Source organism: Nannospalax galili, unplaced genomic scaffold (genome assembly GCF_000622305.1).
Source record: "Nannospalax galili isolate Female #2095 unplaced genomic scaffold, S.galili_v1.0 scaffold1328, whole genome shotgun sequence".
Taxonomy (NCBI): Eukaryota; Metazoa; Chordata; class Mammalia; order Rodentia; family Spalacidae; genus Nannospalax; species Nannospalax galili.
Window position 1 is genome coordinate 834,735 of NW_008358795.1, and position 25,190 is coordinate 859,924.

Genomic DNA, 25,190 nt, shown 5'->3' on the forward strand with positions numbered 1-25,190 from the left:
GGCCTCCTGTTTAAAGCCACTTCTCACGCCTGTGGCGCACGCCTTTAATCCCAGCACTTGGCAGGTAGAGGCAGGTGGATCTCTGAGTTTGAAGCCATCCTGGTCTGCATAGCGAGTTCCAGGCCAGCTGGGGCTATAGGGAGACCCTGTCTCAAAAAGATGTTTTAAAAACACTTCTGGGGCTGGAGAGATGGCTCAGCGGTTAAGAGCAGTGGTTATTCTTGCAGAAGACTCGGGTTCGAATCCCAGCACCCACATGGCAGCTAACTGTCCGTAATTCCAATTCCAGGGGATCCGGGGGATCCCACAGCCTCTGACCTCGGTGGGCATTGCACAACACGGGTGCACTTACCTGCACGGAGGCAATACATACATACACATTTAAAAAAAAAAAAAAAGCCACTTCCCGACATTAGCCTGCAGGAAGGCCGAGGTCTCCCCTGTCTGGCACATCACAGTCAATGCATTGGGAAGGGTGAATGAAGTGGTCGGAGCGTCTGCAGAGGCAGAGAAACCTACTGTTGGGCTCATAGGAGAGGCTGGTGTCTGAATACCAACGTCCTGAAGGTGGTAGCCAGTCAGGGGTTTGAGTAGGGAAGCAAGGTGATCACATTGGCATGTTGTAAAGATCCCTGAACTAGAGGCCTAGGAATCAGGAGGGTAGTCGTCTCAAACAGGTGAGGGCTGATGCTGATGGTGGGCATGCTCAGAAGCCACCTGTGTGGGGTGGAGAGGAGACTTGACTAGATGTTGAGAAGTGATAGTATTTAGTGCTTGGGTGAGGAGGGGAGGGATCAGAAAGAGTAGGGTGTTTTTTGTTGTTTTTGTTTTGGTCTTGGTCTTTTTTTTTTTGGTCTTTTTGAGACAGGGTCTCCCTGTAACCCCAGCTGTCCTGGAACTCACTATGTAGACCACGCTGGCCTTGAACTCACAGAGATCCTCCTGCCTCTGCCTCCCGAGTGCTGAGATTAAAGGTGTGTGCCACCACATCCGGCTGTTTTGGTCTTTTTGAGGCAGGGTCTCCTTGTAGCCACAGCCAACCTGAACTCACCATGTTGACCAGGCTGGCCTTAAACACACAGAGATCTGCCTGTGTCTGCCTCTACCTCCCAAGAACTGGGATTAAAGTCATGGGCTACCATGTGCAGCACATCAGAAAGAGTAGGGAATGCCTACTTAAATTTTGGGTTGAGTGCTAGGTGAAGGGTGGTGATGTCATCTGTTGAAATTGAGGATTTTGGAAGAGAAGCAGATTTTTAAAAATACTTTGTTATTTTTATTTTATGGGTATGTATGTAAGTGTGGTGCAGTGCCTCTGGAGGTCAGAAGAGGGTGTTGGATCCCCTGGAACTGGAGTTGCAGACAGTTGTTAGCTGCCATGTGGGTGCTGGGAACCGAACCAGGAAAGGAATCCATCCAATTTTGAAAAAAGGAGGCTTGGGACTTTGGGGTTCCTGAAGAAAGTGGGGTTCAGGGCCCAGGTGGGGGAGGAACCTGGTGGGAATTGCAGAGGATGAGGTGCTGCTGTGTGTGGCCAGGGGATGCTCCTGGTGGTGGCTGGTTGAAGTGCTCCATCTGGTGCTGTGCTGTCCAAGGTGTTTATTGAAGTTGCTGTTGGGGGGCTGGGTGGAGGGGCCCAGTGCTCCTTTACCCATGCTGACCTCTGGTGTGGGACAGGCACCAGCAGATGCTCCTTGACTGCACAGAGGACACTGTCATGTTGCTGTGGATAGAAACAGCCAGAAACTGTGGAGTTCAAGGCAAGAGTATTAATTCTGATCAATAATCAAACAGGACATCATGAAGGAGGTGGTGCATGCTCTTTACATTTGAATAGGATTTAATGAGAGCGAGACCAGAAAGAACAGTGTGGATTGAAGACAGGATGTGCAGAAGTGGAGAGGGACAGTGAGGGATGCAGAAGCTTAGACTTCTAGGGTCAGAAAATGAAGATGTGTGGAAGACAAGGACCTGGGGAGAGGGAGCTGGGGCTCAGGGAAAAAGCCCTGCAGTTTCCTGGTGTCAGGCCCCAGGTGCTGGGGGGCCCTTGCCTCTGACCTTGCAGCCTGACCCAGCACTGTTGGCTTCTTGGTCCCATGTTCAGCACTGAAGCTCGGCTTTTCATTTCAGCCCCCAGCTCCAAAGCTAGCTCAGGAGATGCCTCATCACTTAGCATTGAGGAGACCAAGTAAGTACTGTCTTCCTCATGTGGCTCCTTTTTTCTTAGGTGGGTTGGACCTGGGGCAGTCACCTGGGAAGGCTTTCTCGCTCTCAGGCAAGGCAGTTAGAGTTGGAAGGGCCACATGAATCATGTTAGCCACCCATGGGAGTTACAGAGGAGGAAACTGTTTAGGGGCAGGCCAGACCGAGTGCCGTGGTCCCTGATCTGGAGGCCAGGGCCTTCTTCATGTGTTAGGCTGCTCAGGTCAGGGCCTGTGTTTAGGGTCCTTAGGACCATTTGTTCCCACTTTTGTTTTCACCTTTGTTTTCCTGCTTGTCCATAGATGCACCCAACACTCCATTTCTCCGGTAGCCCCTCATACTTGTATTCTTTGTTCTCAGTAAACTCCGGGCAAAGTTGGGGCTGAAACCCTTGGAGGTCAATGCTGTCAAGAAAGGTGAGTGTAAAGCTGAGGTTAGGGCTGAGCTGGGGGCATCTGAGTGGGGAGAGGTCATTTGGAAGAGTCTTTGGAGAAAGTGGGATTAGAGTGCAGAGGCGATACCATTTAGTGGCCTTACCTGTGTTTTGCCAGCGGTCTGAAGCCCCTCCTTGGTGTCAGCCATGGGGCTCTGATCTGACCACCTGCACCCTGACTGTAGAGAGGCTGAGGGATATGCACAGTTGCTGTAGGCTATCTGGATAGTGGTAGTTTGTTTTGTTTTTTTTTTTAAACAAAAGCATGATTTGAGGAGCTTTTGAAGACATAGAGGGGAGGGTCCTGTCATGCCATGTGGAGTGACAGGAGTAGGGGGTGAAGGGTTCTTCCCCCTCTCCTGGCCCCTTCTGGCCACTGAGCTGGAAGGGGCAGGGTGAGTGGCTCCCTCCTCTCCCCACCAGCCATGGGCAGGCATAGCCTCACGTCTGGGCCCCCCTTCCAGAGGCGGGCACCAAGGAGGAGCCCGTGGCAGCTGATGTCATCAACCCCATGGCCTTGCGACAGCGTGAAGAGCTACGGGAGAAGCTGGCAGCTGCCAAGGAAAAGCGTCTGCTGAACCAGAAGTTGGGGTGAGGGTTTGCTGGCCAAGGAGGGGCGGAGGAGGCCCTCATCCTTGCTGCCTTGTGGGTCAGGCTGGAAGAGCAGGTCTAGGGTCTCCTAAGTGCTCCTCTCCTCCCACTTCAGGAAAATAAAGACACTGGGGGAGGATGACCCCTGGCTGGATGACACTGCAGCCTGGATCGAGAGGAGCCGGCAGCTACAGAAAGAAAAGGATCTGGCAGAGAAGAGGGTGAGAGCATCTGGTCATGTCTGGTGGCTGCCAGGTGTGGTCTGGGAAGTGAGTGGCTCACAGAGACCAAAGCCTGTGGTTAGGGGCATCTGCTCTCTGGTATCCACATTTCCCTGTAATTCCTGTCTTTTGCATAGCTACTTGATAGAGTCTCAGTGATTTTTGGAGATGATGAAGTCACTGGTCACTCCTCCCTTTTCCACAGGCCAAGCTGCTGGAGGAAATGGATCAAGAGTTTGGTGTCAGCACTCTGGTGGAAGAGGAGTTTGAGCAGAGGCGACAGGTGAGCCTGCAGCTGCCAGGGAGTATCTGGCTGGGCACTGTGGCTTTGGGGTGGGCATCCCAGGGTTGGATGGCTTATGGCTCCTGACTGACTGTACCTTCCCCCATAGGACCTGTACAGTTCCCGGGACCTGCAGGGCCTCACTGTGGAACATGCCATTGATTCCTTTAGAGAAGGGGAGACAGTGGTCCTCACCCTCAAGGACAAAGGTAAGCTGAGCTGTGTGGTCTTGGTGGGATGTGGTCACTGTGGAGCTAGGGGCGGTGAGAACTTGACTGCTGATGCTGTATCTCAGGAGTACTGCAGGAGGGGGAGGACGTGCTGGTGAATGTGAACATGGTGGACAAGGAGCGGGCAGAGAAGAACGTGGAGCTTCGGAAGAAGAAGCCAGACTACCTGCCCTACGCTGAAGATGAGAGTGTGGACGACTTGGCACAGGTTTGCCAGTGGGCAGCAGCTGGGGCAGATGGCACAGGGTGCTGAGGAACCTACAATTATATAGCTTCTCAGGAGTGAGCCTGGGTCCCAACCTTACCTCTTCTTGCAGCAGAAACCCCGTTCCATTCTCGCCAAGTATGATGAGGAGCTGGAGGGTGAGCGGCCGCATTCCTTCCGTTTAGAGCAGGGTGGCATGGCTGATGGCCTGCGGGAGCGGGAGCTGGAAGAAATCCGGGCCAAGCTGCGACTGCAGGCTCAGTCTCTAAGCTCTGTAGGACCCCGGCTTGCCTCTGAGTACCTCACCCCCGAGGAGATGGTGAGTTCCTCTGTGCTTTGTGCTGGGGTGATTGTGCTCACTCAGGTCACAGGCTGACGATATGCTTGAGAAGGAGGCTGAGTGTCCTCAAAGCACTTGGTTCCTGAGTGAGCAATAAATGGCAGCCAGGGAAGTGCTGGTGTTGGCAAATGGGCACTGCTGAGCCAGACAGACCTGTGTTTGTGTCCACTTCTGTCCCAAAGCCGGTGTGTGCCTTGGATGGGTCACTTAGTGCCCTGGGGGCGCTCTTGGGATGGCGATCCCAGCAGCCTCCTCTGCAGTCCTGCTGCTGGGAATAGTGGAAATATGAGCCTGTGTCCTCCTTCCCATGTGTCTCCTCTCTTTTCCCCAGGTGACCTTCAAAAAGACCAAGCGGAGGGTGAAGAAAATCCGCAAGAAGGAGAAGGAAGTGGTGATGCGAGCAGATGACTTGCTGCCGCTTGGGGACCAGACTCAGGATGGGGACTTTGGTTCCAGGTAGCTTTGGACACAGTGGTGGGCATGAGGGCTGGGCCAGCCTAGGGGCCAACACTCACCGGAGTCCTCGTAGGCTTCGGGGCCGGGGTCGGCGCCGGGTTCCTGAGGTGGAGGAGGAGGAAGCCCTGGAGGATGAGGAAAAGGACCCTGTATCCCAGCCCCCACCGTCGGATGACACTCGTGTAGAGAACATGGACATCAGCGATGAAGGTGACAGGGTGGCTCGCAGGGAGTGGGATGATCTGGGTGCCAGGGAGGTGGTGTGACCAGGTATTCTCCATGTCTCCCAACAGAGGATGGGGGAGCTCTGCCATCAGAGTCCCCAGAGGTGCTGGAGGAAGATGAAGCTGAGCTAGAGCTGCAAAAGCTGCTGGAGAAGGGGCGTCGGCTGCGGCAGCTGCAGCAACTACAGCAGTTTCAAGACAGTGGGGAGAAGGTGAGCTGGGCAGGGAGGTTGACCATGGTTTGGGACTGGTCCCTGTGAGCAAGAGAACCTGTGTTGTCATGGGTGGCACCCACATTCCTTCAGAAGACTCCAGTATTCAACATCAGGTTAAGGGCAGCTTCTAGATTTGTTTGGCATCTTTGCCCTCCGATATGGTGCTAATACCATGGGTGATAGGGAGCCATTAATGAGTTCAGACAGTGACCCTACAGAGGAAGCCAGAAAGAGAGAAAGTGGAAGCCATTTGGAAGGTCCAGTGTAGGTTGTGGGAATGGCTTATTTATTGCCACCAGGGAGGAACTGTGGGTTCTTAAGTCTCTGTGGCATCACCCCAGAAACTTCGGGTCTGCCCACAGCCACTCCCTCCCCCAGGTGGTGGAGATTGTGAAGAAGCTGGAGTCTCGCCAGCGTGGCTGGGAGGAGGAAGAGGATCCTGAGCGGAAGGGGGCCATCGTATTCAATGCCACCTCGGAATTCTGCCGCACCCTGGGGGAAATCCCCACTTACGGGCTGGCTGGCAACCGGGAGGAGCAGGAGGAGCTCATGGTAGGTCTTTGGACTGGTGGCTTTTGGTTCTAATACTCCGGGTGGCAGGGTGACTTGGGGGCTGCTGATGCTGAGCCTGACTTCCTGGTCCTAGGACTTTGAACGGGATGAGGAGCGCTCAGCCAATGGTGGCTCTGAGTCTGATGGGGAAGAGAACATTGGCTGGAGCACAGTCAACCTGGATGAGGAGAAGCAGCAACAAGATGTGAGCGTGGGTTGGGGGTACAGGGGTGCGGGGATTAGCTCTGAGGGACCTGGGCAAATTGTCCAGTGCCCCAGAGCCTCGATTCTATCCAAAGAAGGGACGTGAAACCTCCAAGAGCTAGCTGGGGCTGAAAAGGACTTGTCCTACAGCCTGCACCTGGTAGAGGTGGCAGTTGGGTCATCAGGGAGAAGAAATGGGGAGGCCTGCTCACACCTCATTTGCCACCTGCAGTTCTCTGCCTCTTCCACTACCATCTTGGACGAGGAGCCCATCGTGAACAGAGGGCTCGCTGCTGCCCTGCTCCTGTGTCAGAACAAAGGTATGTTCCCAGGCTGGGAGTCTTGGCAGACTGGGTGTTACAGCAGGGAAGGACTAGGTGGGTTCCTGTGGGAGCAGATGCAGCACAGTGTCCTTGGGCCTCCTTGGCTGCTGCTTCCTTGTGGTCTCAATGCTCTGAGCAGCTGTCCCCAGTCCCTGAGCCTCTGATCGTGTTCCCCCTGGTTCTGGGTAGCAACGTCTGTCTCTTTTGCCAAGGGGTGGGACACATTGATACAGAAGCACCCTGGGTTCAGGATCCCAGCTATGCCCTCTCCTTTGGGGAGAGGCTGATTTCTCATGTCTGTTTTCTTATCTGTAAACCAGGCCTGGCATATTTATCTCCTCAGCAGGACTCTGAGGGACCCATAGCACCCATATGAGGCTGTGGTCCAGGTCTGCCTCTTCTTAGGCTGTCTTGGAGCTGTGCCTGCCCTGAGGCATGGGCCTTCTGGGTCTTAAAACTTCTCTGTTCCCAGGGCTACTGGAGACCACAGTGCAGAAGGTGGCTCGGGTGAAGGCCCCCAACAAGTCACTGCCCTCAGCTGTGTACTGTATTGAGGATAAGATGTGAGTGGTACTGGGGGCATGAGGCAGCACCTCAGGGTTGCTTTGAGCACAGAATGGGCAGCAGGCAGCTCACACTGGGCCCCTCCACCTCTCTCCAGGGCCATTGACGACAAGTACAGCCGGCGGGAGGAATACAGGGGCTTTACCCAGGACTTCAAGGAGAAGGATGGCTACAAGCCCGATGTTAAGATCGAGTATGTGGATGAGACAGGCAGGAAGCTCACTCCCAAGGAGGTAAGCAGGGTCCTGTGCAGACAGGGCTAGGTCAAGGGAGATGAGATCAGGGAGGGACGAGAGATACCCTCTTCCCACCCCTCAGTTAGTCAGCACAGCACTGAAGGGTCCTGACTGCCCACCAGCCGGGACTGTGTGAGGTGGTAGAATCTCTACCTCTGTTTCTGACTTTGGTAGCATAGCAGACCAGTCTCCACAGGTTGTCAGGAAGATCAAACAGCTATGCCTGCCTGCCATAGCAGAGGCCCTGTGCCCTCTAGGCCTCCATCCTTTGGGGGGTGGGGGGCTCATGACACCTGCACTGTACGTGCACTGGTTCCCACACTTGTTAGGTACAGCCCCAGGTCTCATAGGCAGGTCTCACTCTGGGTCCCCAGCACCCAGGTTGCACATTGCCCATCTTTGGGCCAGCCTTGCCTCCTCTGCTCAGGCCTCCCGGATGTTCCCAGGTCTGAGTCCTTGTTCCATATCCTCCTCTTTGCCAGCTCAACCAGGCCTAGCCCTGGGTTTAGTGAATCTGTGCCCTCACTGCTGTGAAGCTCCTGGGGTGGGCACATGTGGGCCTGGCCTGGCCTGGCCTGGCCTGATCTGATGCTCCCGGCTCATGTTTGTGTCCCCAGGCCTTCCGTCAGCTGTCCCACCGCTTCCACGGGAAGGGTTCAGGCAAGATGAAGACAGAGCGGCGAATGAAGAAGCTGGATGAGGAGGCGGTGGGTGCTTAGGGAAGTGGGGGGCTCTGCATCTAGGGAAGCTGTGGGATGTGCTGGGCCTGTTTCCATGTTGACCTTGCCTGTATCACAGCTCCTGAAAAAGATGAGCTCCAGTGACACGCCCCTCGGCACCGTGGCTTTGCTCCAAGAGAAGCAGAAGGCCCAAAAGACCCCGTACATTGTGCTCAGCGGCAGCGGCAAGAGCATGAACGCGTGAGTAGGAGGCCTGGCTGGGGCTGGGTTGGGGCACTGTGCCCCTTCTCTCCAGCCTCACACCCCTCTTTGCCCTCTTCTCCCTGCAGGAACACCATCACCAAGTGAAGCTGCCTCCCTTCCTGTCCCCTGTCCCAGCTGTAAAGTTAATAAAGCTCCCTCCTTATTTTTTCCTCCCTGGTCATGATGCAGATTCTAAGGTTAGACCTGGGAAGGCAGGTTGGGCCTCTGCTGGTAGTCCAATTCTGTGACCTTTGGCAAGTTGCTGGACCTCTTTGAGCCTCAGTTCTGCCATTTGTGCAATTAGACCTGTTTCATGTGTACGGATTCAGTCAGCTCCATTCATTCACTCATTCCCTGGAATTACACAGGAGCAAGACTTGATTCCTGAACATGCGTGGTTTAGATCTGGTCTGTGCACGTGACTATTAGATGCCAGTAATAACAGCAGAGGTGATGGGAGGGAACCCAGCTCAGGTCTTCAAAGACATTCCTCTGAAGGACTGGCTCAGTCACAGCAGAGGAGCCCCTCTGCTCTCCCTCTACTCAACAGCATGGGAACCTGGCAGAGCTCTTTTCCAGATCCCAAGGCTGGGTTGGGGGTGGTGTTTAGAGACTTGGTGTGGCCAGAGCTGCACTAGCCACTACAGTGTAATCTCCCTGGTTATACAGTTTACAGGGTACTCAGGATTGCCCAGCCTTCTAGGCAGAGCAGAGATGCCACCTCCTGCCCTCTGCTGCCATGGCCTGTGTGGATACACAAGGGTCATCCCAGGATTGGGCTGGGAGTTACCTGAGAGCACTAGTTCAAGGAGGGATGAACCCAGTGCCCTGGGAGAAAGATGGGCTTCCTGGGAAGAGCTGTGGAGAAAGCCTGCCTGCCACAGGCTGTGTAGGAGCCCTGCTTCCATGGAAGGTGACAAGCAGCTACTTGTCAGAGGATGTCCCCAAAGTACCCCAGATAATTCCAGATGAGTCACTGTGAATGAAACAAATAAATAGAAATAAGGGATGAATTTTAAAATGTAAGCAAGAGATGAAACCCCATTGCCTTATAAGCAATACTGGGTTACGATTTCTTTTTTTTTTTTTTTGGTCTTTTTGAGACAGGGTCTCCCTGTAGCCCCAGCTCACTATATAGACAAGGCTGGCCTTGAAGTCACAGAGATCTGCCTGCCTCTGCCTCCCAAGTGCTGGGATTAAAGGCGTGCACCACCACGCTCGGCTTGGGTTACAATTTCTATGAGGCAAAGACTAGGAAACAAAGCCAGGTCAGATGCGATCTGATTCTCATTTATTGTGTCTTGGTTGGTGGCTTAGCAAGGGTGTCATGGAAGTGCTTGGTGGGTCTAAAATGGGGGAATGGGTCCATGTCTTCCAAGTCTGAGGTGCTTGCACTGTTTGAGTGTCTCATACCTTATTTTTAGGGAATGCTCCATTCGGTTGCTGTCGCCTTCAGAGCCCAGGGCTAGGAGAAGCCAGGGGCTACCACGTGCCCTCAGTACCAGAGCCTGTCATACTACCTAGTCAGGCATAGTTGAGAAGTCCTCCTTTCTTTACATCCTGCCAGCTCCCCATGAGGCACCTCAGGGAAGGCAGGGGTCTTCCCCACTCAGACATAGGACCATCTTAGCCCTCAGAGTGTGGTGATGGGAAGCCCAGGCCAGAGAACCCCCCAAGACCAGTGCTGGTTGTACTTTTGCTCTGAGTGGGTGCACACCTTGGTGTGCCTTGGTCTGGAGTCCTGCCCTTCAGGCTGTGCCTGCATCCTGCTCAGGACCCAGACCTTCCTTTAAGCCCAGCAGTCACACTCCAGCCCTGGGCTTTGCCTTCGGTTTTGGTTTTCTGCTGTCTCCTAATTATCTGTTAAGAGATTTACTATGATATATACAAGTAGATGGATGACACTACTTGGGATTTGTTGGGAGTTACCCAGCATCTATAAATGAGAACCAGGAGGAGTAGGAGTACATGAAGCAGGTCTGTATTAAAGATGATACAGACCAGGTGGCAAGCACCGGAGGTCCATACTTCAGCCCATCTGCTGCTGACTGTTTGAAATTTTCCATTATAAAATTAAACAATATAAGCACACACCTTTAATCCCAGCACTCAGGAGGCAGAGGTAGGCGGATCTCTGAGTTCAAGGCCAGCCTGGTCTACACATCGAGTTCCAGGCCAGGTGGGGCTACAGCAAGACCCTGTCTCAAAAAGATTAAAAAAAATTAATGTATAGGCCACCAAGTCCACATATGTTCAGCTAAATACATGAACAAGTATGTACTTAATAGTATAACCCCAACGTCCTTTGACAGAACAAGTAGTTGGCATTCCTGTAACAGAATGAAGAATTTGGGTGCATGGAAGCTAGACATGAAATCGCATGTGCTGCCTGCTTCCGTTATCCGCCAAAATAGGCAGGTTTGATTCCTGTAGTTAGAACTAAGAAGAGTTTGGGGGTTAGATTATGAAAGGCAGCAGATTGGCTCTCTGACCCAGAAAATTCCTGTCCTGCTAGAACAACTTCCTGTTTCTATTTGACCAATTTTTATTTTTAAAGGTCAAGGACTCCCTGTAGCCCCAGCTGTCCTGGAACTCACTATGTAGACCAGGCAGGCCTTGAACTCAGAGAGATCCCCCTGTCAAGTGTTGGGATTAAAGGTGTGTGCCACCATGCCTGGATTAAACATAGATTTTAAGTACAGTGGTTAATAGGTGCTCAGGAAGAAAGAAGACCATGGGTGTGACATGGCTTCTTAGAGTTGTCTGAATTTTTAAAATTTTATGTGTGGGGGCGTGAATGTGCCACAGTATGCATTTGGAAGTCAAAGACCTTGCAGGGCTTAGTTTTCTCTTTAATTTTAGATGGGCTCCCTCTGTAGTCCCAGCTGGCCTTCTAGCTGACCAATTTTTTTTTTTTTTTTAAAGGGTCAAGTACTCCTTGTAGCCACAGCTGCTCTGGAACTCGTTATATAGACCAGCCTGGCCTTGAACTTACAGAGATCTGCCTGCCTCTGCCTCCCAAGTGCTGGGACTGAAAACGTGTGCCACACACCCAGCTTGAATGGCGTTTTTAAAATACATATATATATATATATATATATAATTTTTTTTTTTAGAAGAAGCATTTCATTACAGCTTTAATATACTCAAGTTTCTGAGCAAAGATACATCTCTTTCAAAAGTGGCTATAAAATTTTTAGGTTCACAGTTGAATACAGCTAACAATATTGAACTCAGTTTAAACCCTGTAAGACATAAAATTGAACAAGTTTTTAACCTTTAAGAAAGATCTCCATTTCATTTTAAAATACACTTTCAGAAAGACTCATTGTTTTTTCTAATAACACTTAAAGAAAGACCTCTAGATAGGCTGACTAGATTCACCGGGTGGACAAGTACTGGGGAACGGCTGGGGGTGCCGACACCACAGCAGACAGTAGCAGGGAAGACAGTAAAAGGGCTCTGGGCGGGGGGGGGGGGGGGGGGGGGGGGGTGCCATTGGGAAGTGGGTACATAGATGAATATGATTGGGATGTTCTGTGTGATATACACACACAAATTAAGTTATATTTGAGGAGGAAGCATAAAAATTTGTCATATTAATTAGTAGAGGTGATAAGCATTGCCATTGAAATCTACCTGATGACTTTATATCCATACACAGGTGCCAGGGATCTGAGTGCAACCGACCATGACTAGTAATAATCAGATACATACAGATTAGAGACGCATGCGCCAATACCTTTATATTTTTACTGGCTATGAAGTTACACACCTTGTATTATGAGGGGGGAAGCAGGGTAGAAAGGAGTTTGGTGTTTTATTTTGTATTTTTTGAGATGTCTTCCTGTACTGGCTCGCCTAGATCTCATTCGGCCTGGGATTAAAGGCATGTGCCACAATGTCCAGCTTCCATCACTAAACTTGATAAACTTCATGCCTGTTTATGAAATACCTCAGCCTCACATTTAAGCCTTTGAGCGTTGACAGGCCTTGCCTATTTCCTCTCCACCCCACCTGGTTAAGGACTGATACATACTGCCTGCCCATACTGACTTTAGGCCTTTGGCTCCTCTGGGGCAAACAACCAAAACAGATCAATATATGCTGTACCTGACTGATTTGTCAGCCCTCATCATAATGAAGGGGAACCAAGAAGGTGAAAGACAGGTGGTCAGGACTCCTGTCAGGACTTGCCTGCTCAGCAAGGCAAGCCTGGTCAGAGTTGGTAAGTACAACTGAAAACAGACCCTTGTCTGACTACCACAGATCCTGGCAGACACAGTGGCTAGGGCTCAAGTGGAAGAGGAAGGCACTTGAAGGCTTCAAGAGGCAGATGACAGGAGACGGGGCAGAGTCTGAAGGTTCCGGTAGTTGCTAGGTGATCTTTAAAAGCATGCTGTAAAGAGGCCTGTGGTGTGAGATGGTCCCTTCAGAGGTGGCAGTTCTAAGCCTGCATGCCCTTTGCCTGCTTTACAGAGATCCATGGCCCTAAGTCCTCAGAAGACAACTGAAGGGTCAGCTAAGCCACTGTCTAAAGCAAAGTTCAGTAGGGGGTTTGCAAACCTGTCTGCAGATACCCACCACAGAGGCTGAGTCTCCTGCACATCAGTTTGGGCACATTCAAAGTGAAAGAAAGCAGGGCATGGTGGCACAAACCTTTAATCCCAGCACTCAAGAAGCAGAGGCAGGTAGATCTCTGTGAGTTCAGGGCCAGCCTGGCCTACATAACAAGTTCCAGAACAGCCCAGGATATATAGTGAAACCCAGTCTTAAAAACACAAGAGGGGGGGCTATATAGAGAGACCGTGTCTTGAAAAAAAAATTGGGGCTGTAGAGATGGATCAGCAATTGAAAACACCAGCTGCTCTTCCAGAGGACCTGGATTTGATTCCCAGTGCCCACAAGGCAGCTAACAACTATCTGTAACTCCTGTTCCAGGTGATCTGATGCCTCTGTGGCTTTGCACAACACAGGTGCACTCACATTCAGGCAAAGCACTCATACATAAAATAGAAATGTCTCAAGGCCAGGCATGGTGGTTCACACCTTTAATCCCAGCACTTGGGAGGCAGAGGCAGGAGGATCTCTGTGAGTTCAAGGCCAGCCTGGTCTACATAGTTCCAGGCCAGCTGAGGCTACGGGGAGACCCTGTCTCAAAAAGACACCCCCCCAAAAAACAGTATCAATTTAAAAAAAATTAAAAGTGGAGCAGGGCTGGAGAGAGGGCTCAGCGGTTAAGAGCACTGCCTTCTCTTGCAGAGGACCCAGGTTTGGTTCTAAGCCTGGAGGCTAACAACAGTAACTCCAGGTCCAGGAGGATCTGGCCCTTTTCTGGCTTTCGAAGGCATTGTATGCACATGGTACACTTACAGGCATACAGTCAAAACACACATTTTAAAAAAAGTCAAGGGCTGGAGAGATGGCTCAGAGTTAACACTGTTCTTGCAGAGGACCCGGGTTCAATTCTCAGCACCCACATAGCAGCTAACAACTGTCTGTAACTCCAGTTCCAGGGGATCTGACAGCCTCTTCTGTCCTCTGCTGGCATTGCATGACACAGGTGCACTTACATGCAGGCAATACACATAAAATAAAAATACTAAAAAAAAAACAAAACAAAAAAAACAACTGAAAGAGAACCCTCGCAGATCCCCATCACCCTTCCAAGTGCACCTGACACAGCTCTAGCTTCAGGATGTGGAAGGAGAGCTGACGACGCCTTAGCGATACATTCTTCCACGATGTGGAACTTGCCCAAAATTGCAGTCTCCCCTTCTTGACTGATTTCCTTTTTAGAAGTTAATTTTATTTTTTCAAAAATGTTTATGAGTGTATTGCCTGCATGTCTGTGAGTGCACCTGTGTTGTGCAATGCCATGGAGGTCAGAAGAGGGCTTTGGATTCCCCTGGAACTGGAGTTAAGGACGGTTCGTAGCTGCCATGTGGGTGCTGGGAATCGAATCTGGGTCCTCTGCAAGAGCAGTCAGTGCTCTTAACTGCTGAGCCATCTCTCCAGCCCCCTTGACTGATTTCTATACCTTGACCTCTCATGACCCAGCCAGCACGCACAAGCTCAAGGCAGGGCTATGAAAGTCCCCAGGCACCAATAAAGGTGTCTCATTTGTTGCCCAAAACACTGAAGGAAGCTGGCCCAGGGACCCTGAGCCAGACCCCATAAAGCCCCACGTGCTGCATTCCACAACGCCTTTGCTGCAGAGCTGGCAGAGCCTCCTGTTCCCTTGCTCTTGCTGTCTGTCCTAAGGGTACTTGGGTGTCCTGTTAGCAAGTTCGCCACAGGTGCTCACCCTGGCGGGTAGTGTTTCTATTTTGCAAACCTAATGCCCCCACCTCACCACCTAGCAAGAAGCTGACTTGCTGGGTGGATGTGCTTATTATGACCCCTGCTGGTAGCTTCTAGAATGCAAGCTGAAGCAGTCACTAGAAACTGCTTGCGCTTCCTCACCAAGATGTTAAGTAGGAGCCTTCTGCATACAAGGAGAAAAACACTCATCCTATACATGATTTGCTAGAACAGTGATGCCCAGGTTAAGAACCTATCACCATCTGGGTGTGGTGGTGCATGCCTTCACTCCGAGATCCAGCCCAGCCTGGTCTACATAGTGGGTTCTAAGCCAGCTGGGTTACTGGGAGACCCTGACTCAAAAACAAACAAATCCAGGCTCCTGTAACCCATTTATCTTCTGAGTATACCTGGGTGACTGCCAAGGATAAAATGCTGACCTCCTGCCTCCAACTATAAGGCAAAGCTCTATACCAATGTGGCTTCTCTGAATATTGAAGCCAGTACATTCTATAGACATTTAAGTTTTTTTTTTTTTTTTTTTTTTTTTTTGGCAATGCTAGAGACTGAACCCAGGGTCTCACACATATTAGGGAAGTTTTCTACCACTGAGCTACATCCCCAACTCCATGGTTAAGAATTTTACTTAAGCTTGGTGTGGTGGCACAGGCCTTTAAACAACCCATTATGGAAGGAGAGTTGTCCTGACCTCCATGTGTGACATGGCACATCCACAAAGTAATAAACAATTAAAAAATAAAGACATGCCTGTAGTCCCAGCACTTGGGAGACAGAGGCAGGCAGATCTCTGTGAGTTCAGGGCCAACCCGGTCTACATAGGGAGTTGCAGGCCAGCTGGAGCTGGCTACAGGGAGACCCTGTCTCAAAAAGACAAAAAAAAAAAAAATCTAGTTCAAGGCCAGGCATGGTGGGGCATGACTTTAATCCCAGCACTCTAGGCAGAGGCAGGCAGATCTCTGTGAGTTTGAGGCCAGCCCAGTCTCTATAGTGAATCCAGGACAGCTGGGGCTACAGGGAGACCCTGCCTCAAAAAGACCCCCCCCCCCCCCCCGCAAAAAAGAAACCCCAATGAAACTCGCTGGTTCCAAGCTGGACTTTGGTGGTATCCTTTCTGTGATCTGTCATTGGTCTCCCTATCTAGGGTGAGGAGACATTTGTTCACATCTCCCCAAGAACAGTGTCACACAACAGAGGTCCAAAGTGAGTAGAGTGTAGGCAGCAGCTTGGAACAGACAGGATATTCATGTTGGACATCAAGGACCAGGGCCACAGGGCTGAGTGCCACTGTGGTACGTAGCAAATGACAAGCAGGGGAAGACTTTCTTTAGGACTGAGCAGTGGCTAAGCCAATGATAGCAGTGTAGGGAAGAGTGTAAGCCTCCAAGTGGAAGGACACAGTTCTTGAGTGTGCACAGTGCAGTGAGCACTCAAATGAGGCAGAGAAATCGCCGGACCTGAGGCAACATGCTGAGACCTGCTTGAAATAAACAAAAGGAAGCAGTAGGAAGCCATGGTCCAGGTCACCCCAAAAAAGCTACCAACCCTACCTTATGCTGGGGTGAGGGTGAAAGAGCAGCCTCTATTCATTTGCTTGACTGGTTCACAAATAAAATCTCAACACTTTGGGGGCTGAGGCAGGAAGCTGCCTTTGAGTTTGAGGCCAGCCTAGGTTACACAGCGAGTTCTAAGCAAGGCTCAGGTTAGATAGACTCTTTCTCATAAATTAAATGATAATAAATTATAGGATAAGGTTGCAACAATTCAAAGAAAATAAGAAGATGGCAATAGAGATATCCTGACCATACACACACATTCTAGAGATGACAGCTTGCTAGGGAGAGAAATGGGGCCCATGGGCACTTATTTATATGTAGCAGTAGTAAGCACTGTTGCTGTAAGGGCTGGCCAGAAAGGCAGGAAACAGCTCACACACACCATGGGATTTTCCCTGAGCTATGCTTAGAGGCAGGTGAGTAGTAGGTCTAAATTGCAACCTTAAATGCTTGAGTCACTGTTAAAAGTAAGGAGGTATGGGGCTGGAAAGATGGCTCAGCAGTTAAGAACACTAGTTGTTCTTGCAGAAGACCCAGGTTCAAGTCCTAGCACCCATATGGCAGCTAACAACTGTCCATAACTCCAGTTCCAGGGGATCCGGTGGCCTCTTCTGTCCTCCGCGGGCATTGCACGACACAGATGCACTTATCTACATGCAGGCAATACACACATACACATAAAATAAAAATAATAAAATATTTTTTTAAAAAAGTAAGGAGGTAAAGAAGTAAGACTGCTGTTTGTCAAGTACATGTAAGCAGGCAGTGCACCAGGTGAGGCACTAAGTGCCCAGAGTGACTGTGAGCAAAACACATGTAACAGATTCCAGTCAATTCCATTCCTATCCCTGTGTGCCCACAGGTGCCAAGACCTCCACCAAGGAATAGGGCTTTACTTCTCCACAAGTTTCCCTCCACAGAGACAGCCATTCTGACACCAGTAAAGTCATCACCCACCAGGGGTTTAATTCTTCTAGGTCAGTTTAGAGGGGCCATGCCTTGTCCCCATCCAAAGGAAAAGTTCTGCCCTGGGAATGTCTGAGCCCAGAGAAGCCAGGTGTAGTCCCTGAGCAAGTAAAGAAGCGAGTCCTGGGGCTTCAGGCTGTCTCTTCTTCCTCTTCACCCTCCTCCTCACTCTCATGATACTGTCTGCGATTGGTATTAACAAAGAGGTCAGAGTCATCTTCAGAACCCGACTCTTCTAACAACTGTGGCTCAGCTGAGAGTTCTGGCTGATTCTGTCTGCATGAGGAAGAAGACAGAGTAAGCAACATTTTCTGGGGAAACCAGATCTGTAATCTAAACCCACAGGTCTCTGAAAATGTAAGAGCCCCAAAGCATGATGCCTGGTGCTGGGTAGGCTGAGGCAGGGGACAGTAAGTCCAAGGCTAACCTGAGCTATGTAGTGAGACCCTGTCTAACGAAATAAACGAGAGCTGGACAGATGGCTGTGGTTCAGAGCACTGGCTGGCACAAGACCTGGGTTCAGTTCCCAGCACACACATGATGGCTAACAACCATCTATAACTCCAGTTCCAGGAGAATCTGATACCTACTTTTGACCTCCTTACGCACTGCATGACATGGGTGCACTTTTACACATGCGGCAATACACTCATAAAACAAAAAGAAACAAAAGAGGGACTGAGTCAGAGCAAACAACAGGAAAATTTGGTCAAAAAAAAAGTTTGAGCCAAGTATAGTAGCACACGCCTTTAGTCTCAGTACCTGCGAGGCAGAGGCAGCCAGATCTTTTAAAGTTTGAGGCCAGCCTGGTCTATAGAGAGAGTTCTAGGCCAGCTGAGGCTACAAGGAGACCCTGTCTCAAAAAAAAAGGCCAAAGGGGGGAAAAAAAAAAAAAAGCCAACAAAAAAGAGGCTGAGAACTGCCCCCACCCCTCCACTGGAGTCACTAGGAACTATAACAACTCTTTTGGGTCTCTTAACTACGCGTTCTACTATATATTTTGGCATCCTCATCAATGCTCTAAATAAAGAGAAAAGCAAGATCAGCTTTCCCTTTGAGACACCAAGGTGTGAACTGGTTATTTGTCTTCCCTGCCCTGGGCTTGCTCCTTACCTGTTCACACTGCTGTGTTTCTCAGCCTCTTCAGAGAAGGCCGCAGGCCTGTGCCAAGAGAAGAACTAGTCAGAGAGTATAAAGAGACCTCTCAGCCAAAGAGCTGTTTCCAGGTGTCCTGCCTGAGATGGCATGACCTCTCCCCCAATTTCCTTGCCAGAAAGTCAGTCTCCCCAGAAGATGGAAGGCCACTGACCAGGAAGATCACCCTACCAGAGACCATCCTTTTGCAGAGAGCGCACATGGTCCTTGCAAAGTACAAAGGAGATCTCAGCCTTCACTTTCTCTCCCTCTTCAATAGGGTCAACAATGAGGAAGTCTCCTGTAGGTTAAGAAAAGATAAAAAGCTTGTTCTGCTTGTAAAAGGAATAAACCAAAGCTATTTTAAATGGTTTTTGCTTAAGGGCTGCTTCTCACCTCTCTTGATCCAGATGTTTTTCCGGTATTTGGAGGGCATGCTCACCAGGAAACGCTGCCCTTGTGCTGTTTCCACCTCATGCAGATTGTTCCCTGGAGTCCTGAGTACCTGGTCCAGGAAGTCAGTCTCATTAGTTAGATTAAATACTCTCTCACCTGTACTGTACCTTCGCCCTGACCCCGACCCCAACCCTAGGGGTCCAGTGGGAATAGAGGGGAGGACAGAGCTTGGGCCAATGCTTTCACCTTCACTATCTGCTGTCGGGCAGAGGGCACCATGTGCTCCCCAAGCACCTCTTGCACCACATGCTTCCTCTTGGTGGCCTGAGACATACTGGGTCCTGTCCAGTGTTGTTAGGATGCACAGACTATCAGTTCCTCTTCCTGAGTTGTTTGGGTGGCAGTCTTAAAAGCCAGGACTGCTTTCAAGGTAGGCAGCTTTATAGTGAAGAGTGCCACAGTGTCCTGTTAAACATATGAGCTTTAAAGTCAGTGTGTGCAGTGGTACACACCTTTAATCCCAGCACTCGGGAGGCAGAGGCAGTCAGTGACAGGTTGGGTGCGGTGGCACACACCTTTAATCCCAGCACTCAGGAGTTAGAGGCAAGAGTTATAGAGGCCAGCCTGGTCTACATAGCAAGTTCTAAGCCAGGCAGGGCCACACAGTGAGACCCTGTCTCAAAAACAACAACATGGATTCAAACATGCCTTAGCTATTTCACCCCAGAGAAAAACAACAACTCAGTACTACTATAAAATGACATCAGGTTAGGCGCAGTGGCACATATCTTTGATCCTAGCACTCCAGAGGCAGAGGCAAGTAGATCTTTTTGAATTCAAGGCCAGCCTGGTCAAGTTCCAGGTCAGGCAAGGCTACATGGTGAGAAAGATCCTGTCTCAAAAAACCCAAAATAAGTAAATAAAATAAAACAAAACAAGGGGCTGGAGAGACGGCTCAACAGTTAAGAGCACTGGCTGCTCTTGCAGAGGACGGTTCACTTCCCAGCACCCACATGGCAGATAACAACCATCCTTAACTCCAGTTCCAGGACCCAACACCCACTTCTGACCTCTGCAGGCATTTCACAACACGGATGCACTTACATACATGCAGGCAATACACTCACATACAAAAAATAAATAAAAACACTAAAAGTACTTAAAAATAAGGCTAGATCATGAAAAAGCCCTCAGTCCGGGGCATGCCGTAAGAGATCAGCAACTGTCACAGACTAATGATGATGAAAGAATACACACGTTCCAGGACACTCATCAGGCACCCTCTCTGAAAGTTTGAGACCTCCTACACCCCTAGTCTACCGTAACCCCAAGCAGAGGCTCGATCTCCTAACATTACTGGCACAGGTTATTAGGTGACCATCACCACGGCCCAAGCCAAGAATGAGAAGGCTTGGTCTACGCCACCTGCCACACTTGGGTACTGAGAAGACAGCCAGTACCACCAAGCGTTTCAAGGACACGTTCACACACCATCTTTAAGTGCCGTCCCTCGACCCCAGAGGAAAACGACCAACCACGGTACTCACCGGCCCCGCGCTAGGTAAGCAACCTCCCTTTTCCAGGTTGACACTCAAAAGATACTCGTCCTCGACTCACTTCCGGTATGAGAGAGCAAAAGCAACGAAATGGGACTGGCCACTAGTCACGACGGTGGTGACGGTTGGCTCTGACACTCAGACTTCAATCCGCCAGCCGGAAAGAGGAAGACTCGAGTCGGAGGGAGACGAGGGTCTAAGAAACCCTGCGCCAAGAGCTGTACTTCCGGGGTTCTTGGCCGCCTTCCGGATGTCCCGCCTCTTTGTCAGTTCTTCTCTCCCTCGAACCGCTCAGCCAAACCGAAGTCCTTGAGTTCCGATTGCCTGGCGGGAACAAAAGGAAGTACTCTCCTCGGGGGCCTCTCTTCCATAGCCGCGAAGGGTTGCCCGAGAAACAAGACCGTAGAAGGCAGGGCTGCTTCCGGCGAGCGACCGGAAAGCAGCTATTAGTGTGGATGTCGTAGAGATCGGCTGAGCCTCAACTCTATGGCCCTCAATAGCTAGACATACCCAACTTGGAATTTTTTTAGGGCGGCTCCTGAAGCGACCCGGAAGCGGAAGTCGTAGAGCGTACTAGCTGCTGGAGGTGTCGGCGGGAGCAGCCGTTATCAGAGCCGGAGCTGTAGGTGAGCGTGAGCAGCGGAGCAGGCCCCTGTCTGGAAGCTGGAGGTAGCGCGGGGAGGCAGGAGGGACAGGAAGCCCAGTGGCCTAGGCGGCCCGGAGGATGCATCTTTGAAGCGGCTTGGCCCTGCTGGAGGGGCGGGGCAGAACGCGTGGGAGTGGCGGCGCGTGGAGGGGGCGGGGCCGCGCGTGGAGGGGGCGGGGCCGCGCCGAGTGCGGCGTGCGCTGCGTGGGCTCCGTGGGGCTGCGGGAGTGGGTGTGCACGGCGTGAGGTGGTGGGTGCCAGGTGGGGAGGGCTGAGACCTCTTCGATTGCTTCTCATCTTGGATGTGACGTCCCAGCAGGGTCAGGGTCCGTCTATCAAGGTCACACACGGAGAGTGACAGCTTCGAGGCGGGCCCTGGCCGCTGACTCTTAGAATTCCTCCCACCGCGCTGGGTACGCCTCTGTTAGAGCAAGATAATACTTCCATTGGGACAGTGCGCAAACCCAGGCCCCACGGGGACCAGAGAGTTCCAAATAGTGGAGAAAAGCCTTTCCCTGGCTGGCCCTCGGTTTTCTCTTGTGTGCAATGAAGGGAAATGAAGGGAGCAACCATAATGACTGAGCTAACTTTTATTTATTATTCTAATTTTATTTATGAGTGTATTGCCTGCATGTGTGTAAGTGCACCTGTGTCATGCAGTGCCAGCGGAAGTCAGAGGAGGGTGTCGGATTCCCTGGAACTGGAGTTATAGACGGTTGTTAGCTGCCAAATGGGTGCTGGGAATCGAACCCAGGTCCTCTGGAAGAGCAACCAGTGCTCTTAGCTGCTGAGTCATGTCTCCAGCCCTGATCTAGTTTTTAAATAGGAGATTGCCCTTGGGAGTTGTAGTCTTCAGCCCTAACCTGCTTTTTTTTGGGATTCCCAGGTTAAGCCTGATCAAGATGACAACCTCCCAAAAGCACCGAGACTTCGTGGCAGAGCCCATGGGGGATAAGCCAGTGGGGAGCCTGGCCGGGATTGGTGAAGTCCTGGGCAAGAAGCTGGAGGAAAGGGGTTTTGACAAGGTGTGGGGAGGCTGGAATGCCAGGGAGGGCTAGGAGTGAGTCGGCAACAAACCTGTCCAGACGTTGGGAGTGAGGAAGAGGAGGATTGGGGTATGGGGTGCAGATAGTGGTAGATAATTTAAAGTGGTTTGTTCTGTACAGTAGATGAGGTTCCTTTGTTTGTATTTGTTTTAAGATGTTTCACTGTAGCCCTGGCTGGCCTGGAACTCTGATCAGGCTGGCCTCAAACTCAGAGATTCCCCCGAGTGCTGGGATTAAAGAAATGCACTACTGCTTAGAAGGTCTCTTCTAAATTTCACAGAAGTGAAACCAGGCACAGTGGTTCATGCTTTTGATGTCAGCCTAGGCTACAAAAAACCAGAACTGAAACAAAAATGACCTTGCCCTCCCAAGTACTCACCAGGTTGACCCCCCCTTAACTTCAGAGACAAGATCTGGCCCGGTCAGGGTGCTGTCACTCTTCCTGCTCTTGACCCCACAGGACCTAATACATGCCCTTTCCTGTTTTTTAGGCCTATGTGGTCCTTGGCCAGTTTCTAGTGCTAAAGAAAGACGAAGATCTCTTCCGGGAATGGCTGAAGGACACGTGTGGTGCCAATGCCAAGCAGTCCCGGGACTGCTTTGGGTGCCTTCGAGAATGGTGTGATGCCTTCTTGTGATGTTTCCTGGGGACCCCACAACCCCCAGCCCCAGTGTCCAGTCTCCAGAGTTTGCAGTCATGTGGGGCTCCTTCCTGTCTTCACAAAGGAAGAGATTGCTGTTATACTCAACCTGTGTACTCCAGGGTCTTTTGGGAGTTCTCTCCCCTCAACATTTCAGCCTTTTTGAAATTCTTGCCCCTGCATGCATTGCCCACCTCCTCCCTCCCCTACAGTTCCTCCCTTCCCAATCTGTTGGATGCCATTTGGCTCCCTTTTTTGGCAGAACAGTCACTGTTGTTATAAAGCTTTTTAAGTCAATAAAGTCAGTGGCCTTCATGACTGGGCATTTGTGTTGGGACCAAGTGGCCTGGGAGTTGCTGCTTCTCCAAGGACTGAACATGTCTACCTCACTCCTTATCAGGGCCGACCGAAACTGGCAGCTTCCTTTTCCACTCCCAAGAGGGAGCCACCCAAGCCTTGTGGGCCTTGGGCAGGTGCCCTGGAGTGTCCCAATTCCTAAATATGTGAGAGAGTGTGGGTTGATTTCCTGGGAGCCACGTAGGCTGTGTGCTTCCAGATGTCAAGTCAACATTTGGTCTAGGCAGCACCTGGTGGGAAAGCCTGTGGGCGTCAAAGGCACCAGGAAGAGGTGGCTAGGATGTGGGTAAGAGTTCACCTGCCAGTCATACCATGTGCTCTCTTGGCCTCTGGAAAGCACAGGTGAGGTGCTTGGTGTTTGTCCAGCCATCTCAGAAATGGAAGCAAGCAGTTAAACTTGAAATGTGTGTTTCAGGCCTATTCCTTTTGAGCACTTAGGAACCAATCCTGAAGCTAAAATCTTTGGGGGAATATTTTTCCTTCTACAATAATAAGCCATTGATTTCTTCTAGAGGTGAAGAAATGGGCCCAGAGAACTTACTACTTGAACTCAGACTGTAATTCGGGAGGCTGTGTTCCTTGGTCATGTTAGCCTCTCTGAGCCTCAGTTTCCTCAAATGGATAGTGAGGGTTGTGGGTGTAATGAAATGCTGTGCAACACCCTTTCCTGCTTGGTGGTTGTTTCTTCAGCAGAGCATCCTTGAGCAGCAAAGTTGCTTCTAATACAATCAAAATGGTTTTCTACATGTTTACAGTCTGGGAAGGCAGACCTGACAAATACTAAGTACAAGACTACAGTATGAGACATTTTTGATGATAATCATGATTAAGAAAATCAGCTGGGCGTGATGGTGCACACCTTTAAGCCCAGCACTTGGGAGGCAGAGGCAGGAGGATCTCTGTGAGTTCAAGGCCAGCCTGGTCTCTGTAGCGAATCCAGGCCAGCTGGGGCTACAAGGAGACCCTGTCTCAAAAAAAAAAAAGAAAAAATGTTAATCAAATGGACTCCCTCAATAGTACAAACAATATAAAACCCAGGCAGAGACAAGCACAGAGTGGGAGAGGACATTCAGTTTAAACCACCTTACCCATAGTCCATGTAGAGCTGTACTCAAGAGAAAGATGGGGTGCTGGAGAGCTGGCTCAGTGGTTATGAGCACTGACTGCGCTTGGAGAGGACCTGGGTTTGGTGCCCAGCACGCACATAGCAGCTAACAATCCTCTGTAACTCCAGTTCCAGGGGTTTTAACGGACATTCTCCTTTGGCCTCTGGGGGCATTTTGTGCATGTGGTGCACTTAAATGCACGCACGGAAAACACTCATGCACATAAAAATAATTTTTTAAAAAGGGGAAGGGAACTGGAGAGATGGCTCAGCTTTTAAGAGTACTGGCTACTCTTGCAGAGGACCTGGGTTTGATTCCCAGCACCCACATGGCAGTTAACATGCCAGTTCAAGGGGATCTAGCGCCCTCTGACCTCTGGCATTGCATGACACAGATGCACTTAACATACATGCAGATAATACACTCATACACAAAGTAAGAATAAAATATTTAAAAAATTAGAAAAGATGGGATGGGATTTTTTTAGAGTGCTTGTAGTGGGGTGCATCTGTAATCCCAGCAGGAAGATTGGAAGTTCAAGGTTAGTCTTCACTACAATGCAAGTTCCATTCCAGCCTAGAATACATGAGATCCTAGCTCAAAAAATTAAAATGGGGGCAGGGTGATGGCTCAGTGAGTGAGCACTTACTGCGAAAGCAAATGAGCAGAGTTCAAATCCTTGGCACCCCTGTAAAAGGCACAGATCTGTGTGCCTGTAACTCCAGCTTTAGAGGTGGAAACAGGCAGATCTGAGTTCACTGGCCAGCCAGACTAACTGAAAGGGTCAGCTTCAGATTCAGTGAGAGACCCTGCTCAAAAAAATAAGGTGCAATGTGACAGGAAGACACCAGCGTCCTCTGGCCTCTGCATACACAGGTGCATGTACCCACTCACAAAAGAGAAAAGGGATCCAGCTCTGGTAGAACGCTTGCCCCGAATGCATGGGGCCCTGGGTTCAATCCCTACTACTGTAGCACAAAGAAAGGAAACCTGGGAGAAAATCTGAAAGGCAGCTCCAGAGAAGAAAAGAGCCTGCGAAAAGTTTCACTATTGGAGATCAGAAAAACAAGAGTCATCAATGTCCACCTGATCGACACAGATCTCAATGGAGCAACAGGAACTGATCCCTGGTTGGTGGGAGTAAATTGCTTTGAGCACTCTGGGAAAACAGTTGAGTGTTACTTTGCAAAACTGACACACCCGGTGAGCCAGCAATTCCATTACAGGACTGCCAGAGAGAAACTCCCCAACACCTGCACCTAG

The 25,190-nt window shown here is 50.6% G+C and overlaps 3 protein-coding genes across 3 annotated transcripts in view; 2 read left to right on the plus strand and 1 right to left on the minus strand.

The window, feature by feature from the left end:
* Positions 1-8,372, plus strand: part of Sart1 (spliceosome associated factor 1, recruiter of U4/U6.U5 tri-snRNP) — an 8,817-nt gene extending 445 nt beyond the window's left edge. Inside the window, exons 2-20 of the mRNA XM_029558195.1 lie at positions 2,076-2,188; positions 2,563-2,618; positions 3,100-3,226; positions 3,342-3,447; positions 3,653-3,730; positions 3,840-3,939; positions 4,026-4,168; positions 4,278-4,484; positions 4,837-4,961; positions 5,035-5,171; positions 5,255-5,397; positions 5,779-5,952; positions 6,047-6,157; positions 6,389-6,476; positions 6,952-7,042; positions 7,141-7,276; positions 7,897-7,986; positions 8,078-8,199; positions 8,289-8,372. Coding sequence (XP_029414055.1) covers positions 2,076-2,188; positions 2,563-2,618; positions 3,100-3,226; positions 3,342-3,447; positions 3,653-3,730; positions 3,840-3,939; positions 4,026-4,168; positions 4,278-4,484; positions 4,837-4,961; positions 5,035-5,171; positions 5,255-5,397; positions 5,779-5,952; positions 6,047-6,157; positions 6,389-6,476; positions 6,952-7,042; positions 7,141-7,276; positions 7,897-7,986; positions 8,078-8,199; positions 8,289-8,307 — 2,166 coding nt within the window. The 3' untranslated portion in view covers positions 8,308-8,372. The remainder of the gene's footprint in view (positions 1-2,075; positions 2,189-2,562; positions 2,619-3,099; positions 3,227-3,341; positions 3,448-3,652; positions 3,731-3,839; positions 3,940-4,025; positions 4,169-4,277; positions 4,485-4,836; positions 4,962-5,034; positions 5,172-5,254; positions 5,398-5,778; positions 5,953-6,046; positions 6,158-6,388; positions 6,477-6,951; positions 7,043-7,140; positions 7,277-7,896; positions 7,987-8,077; positions 8,200-8,288) is intronic.
* An 8,537-nt stretch (positions 8,373-16,909) lies between these two features.
* On the minus strand, positions 16,910-20,446 carry Eif1ad (eukaryotic translation initiation factor 1A domain containing). The gene is made up of 6 exons (XM_008822239.3): positions 20,123-20,446; positions 18,822-19,040; positions 18,576-18,684; positions 18,372-18,480; positions 18,159-18,206; positions 16,910-17,321 (listed from the first exon to the last, which is right to left on the minus strand). The coding sequence occupies exons 2-6, from the start codon at positions 18,906-18,908 to the stop codon at positions 17,177-17,179; spliced, it is 498 nt and encodes a 165-aa protein (XP_008820461.1). The 5' UTR covers positions 18,909-19,040; positions 20,123-20,446; the 3' UTR covers positions 16,910-17,176.
* A 224-nt stretch (positions 20,447-20,670) lies between these two features.
* Positions 20,671-22,779, plus strand: Banf1 (barrier to autointegration factor 1). The gene is made up of 3 exons (XM_008822236.2): positions 20,671-20,757; positions 21,664-21,802; positions 22,315-22,779. Exons 2-3 carry the CDS (start codon positions 21,680-21,682, stop codon positions 22,459-22,461), a joined length of 270 nt encoding a protein of 89 aa, XP_008820458.1. The 5' UTR covers positions 20,671-20,757; positions 21,664-21,679; the 3' UTR covers positions 22,462-22,779.
* The last annotated feature ends 2,411 nt before the right edge of the window (positions 22,780-25,190 follow it).

What these genes read in the sequence shown, in the direction of transcription:
- Eif1ad (XM_008822239.3), bottom strand. Translation starts at nt 18,908, where the DNA reads ATGTCTCAGGCCACCAAGAGGAAGCATGTGGTGCAAGAGGTGCTTGGG. An exon ending in CTGCAAAAGGATGGTCTCTG is followed by an intron (nt 18,207 to 18,371) that starts GTAGGGTGATCT and finishes CTCTTGGCACAG; the next exon opens with GCCTGCGGCCTTCTCTGAAG. An exon ending in AAACACAGCAGTGTGAACAG is followed by an intron (nt 17,322 to 18,158) that starts GTAAGGAGCAAG and finishes TTCCTCATGCAG; the next exon opens with ACAGAATCAGCCAGAACTCT.
- Banf1 (XM_008822236.2), top strand. Translation starts at nt 21,680, where the DNA reads ATGACAACCTCCCAAAAGCACCGAGACTTCGTGGCAGAGCCCATGGGG. An exon ending in AGGAAAGGGGTTTTGACAAG is followed by an intron (nt 21,803 to 22,314) that starts GTGTGGGGAGGC and finishes CCTGTTTTTTAG; the next exon opens with GCCTATGTGGTCCTTGGCCA.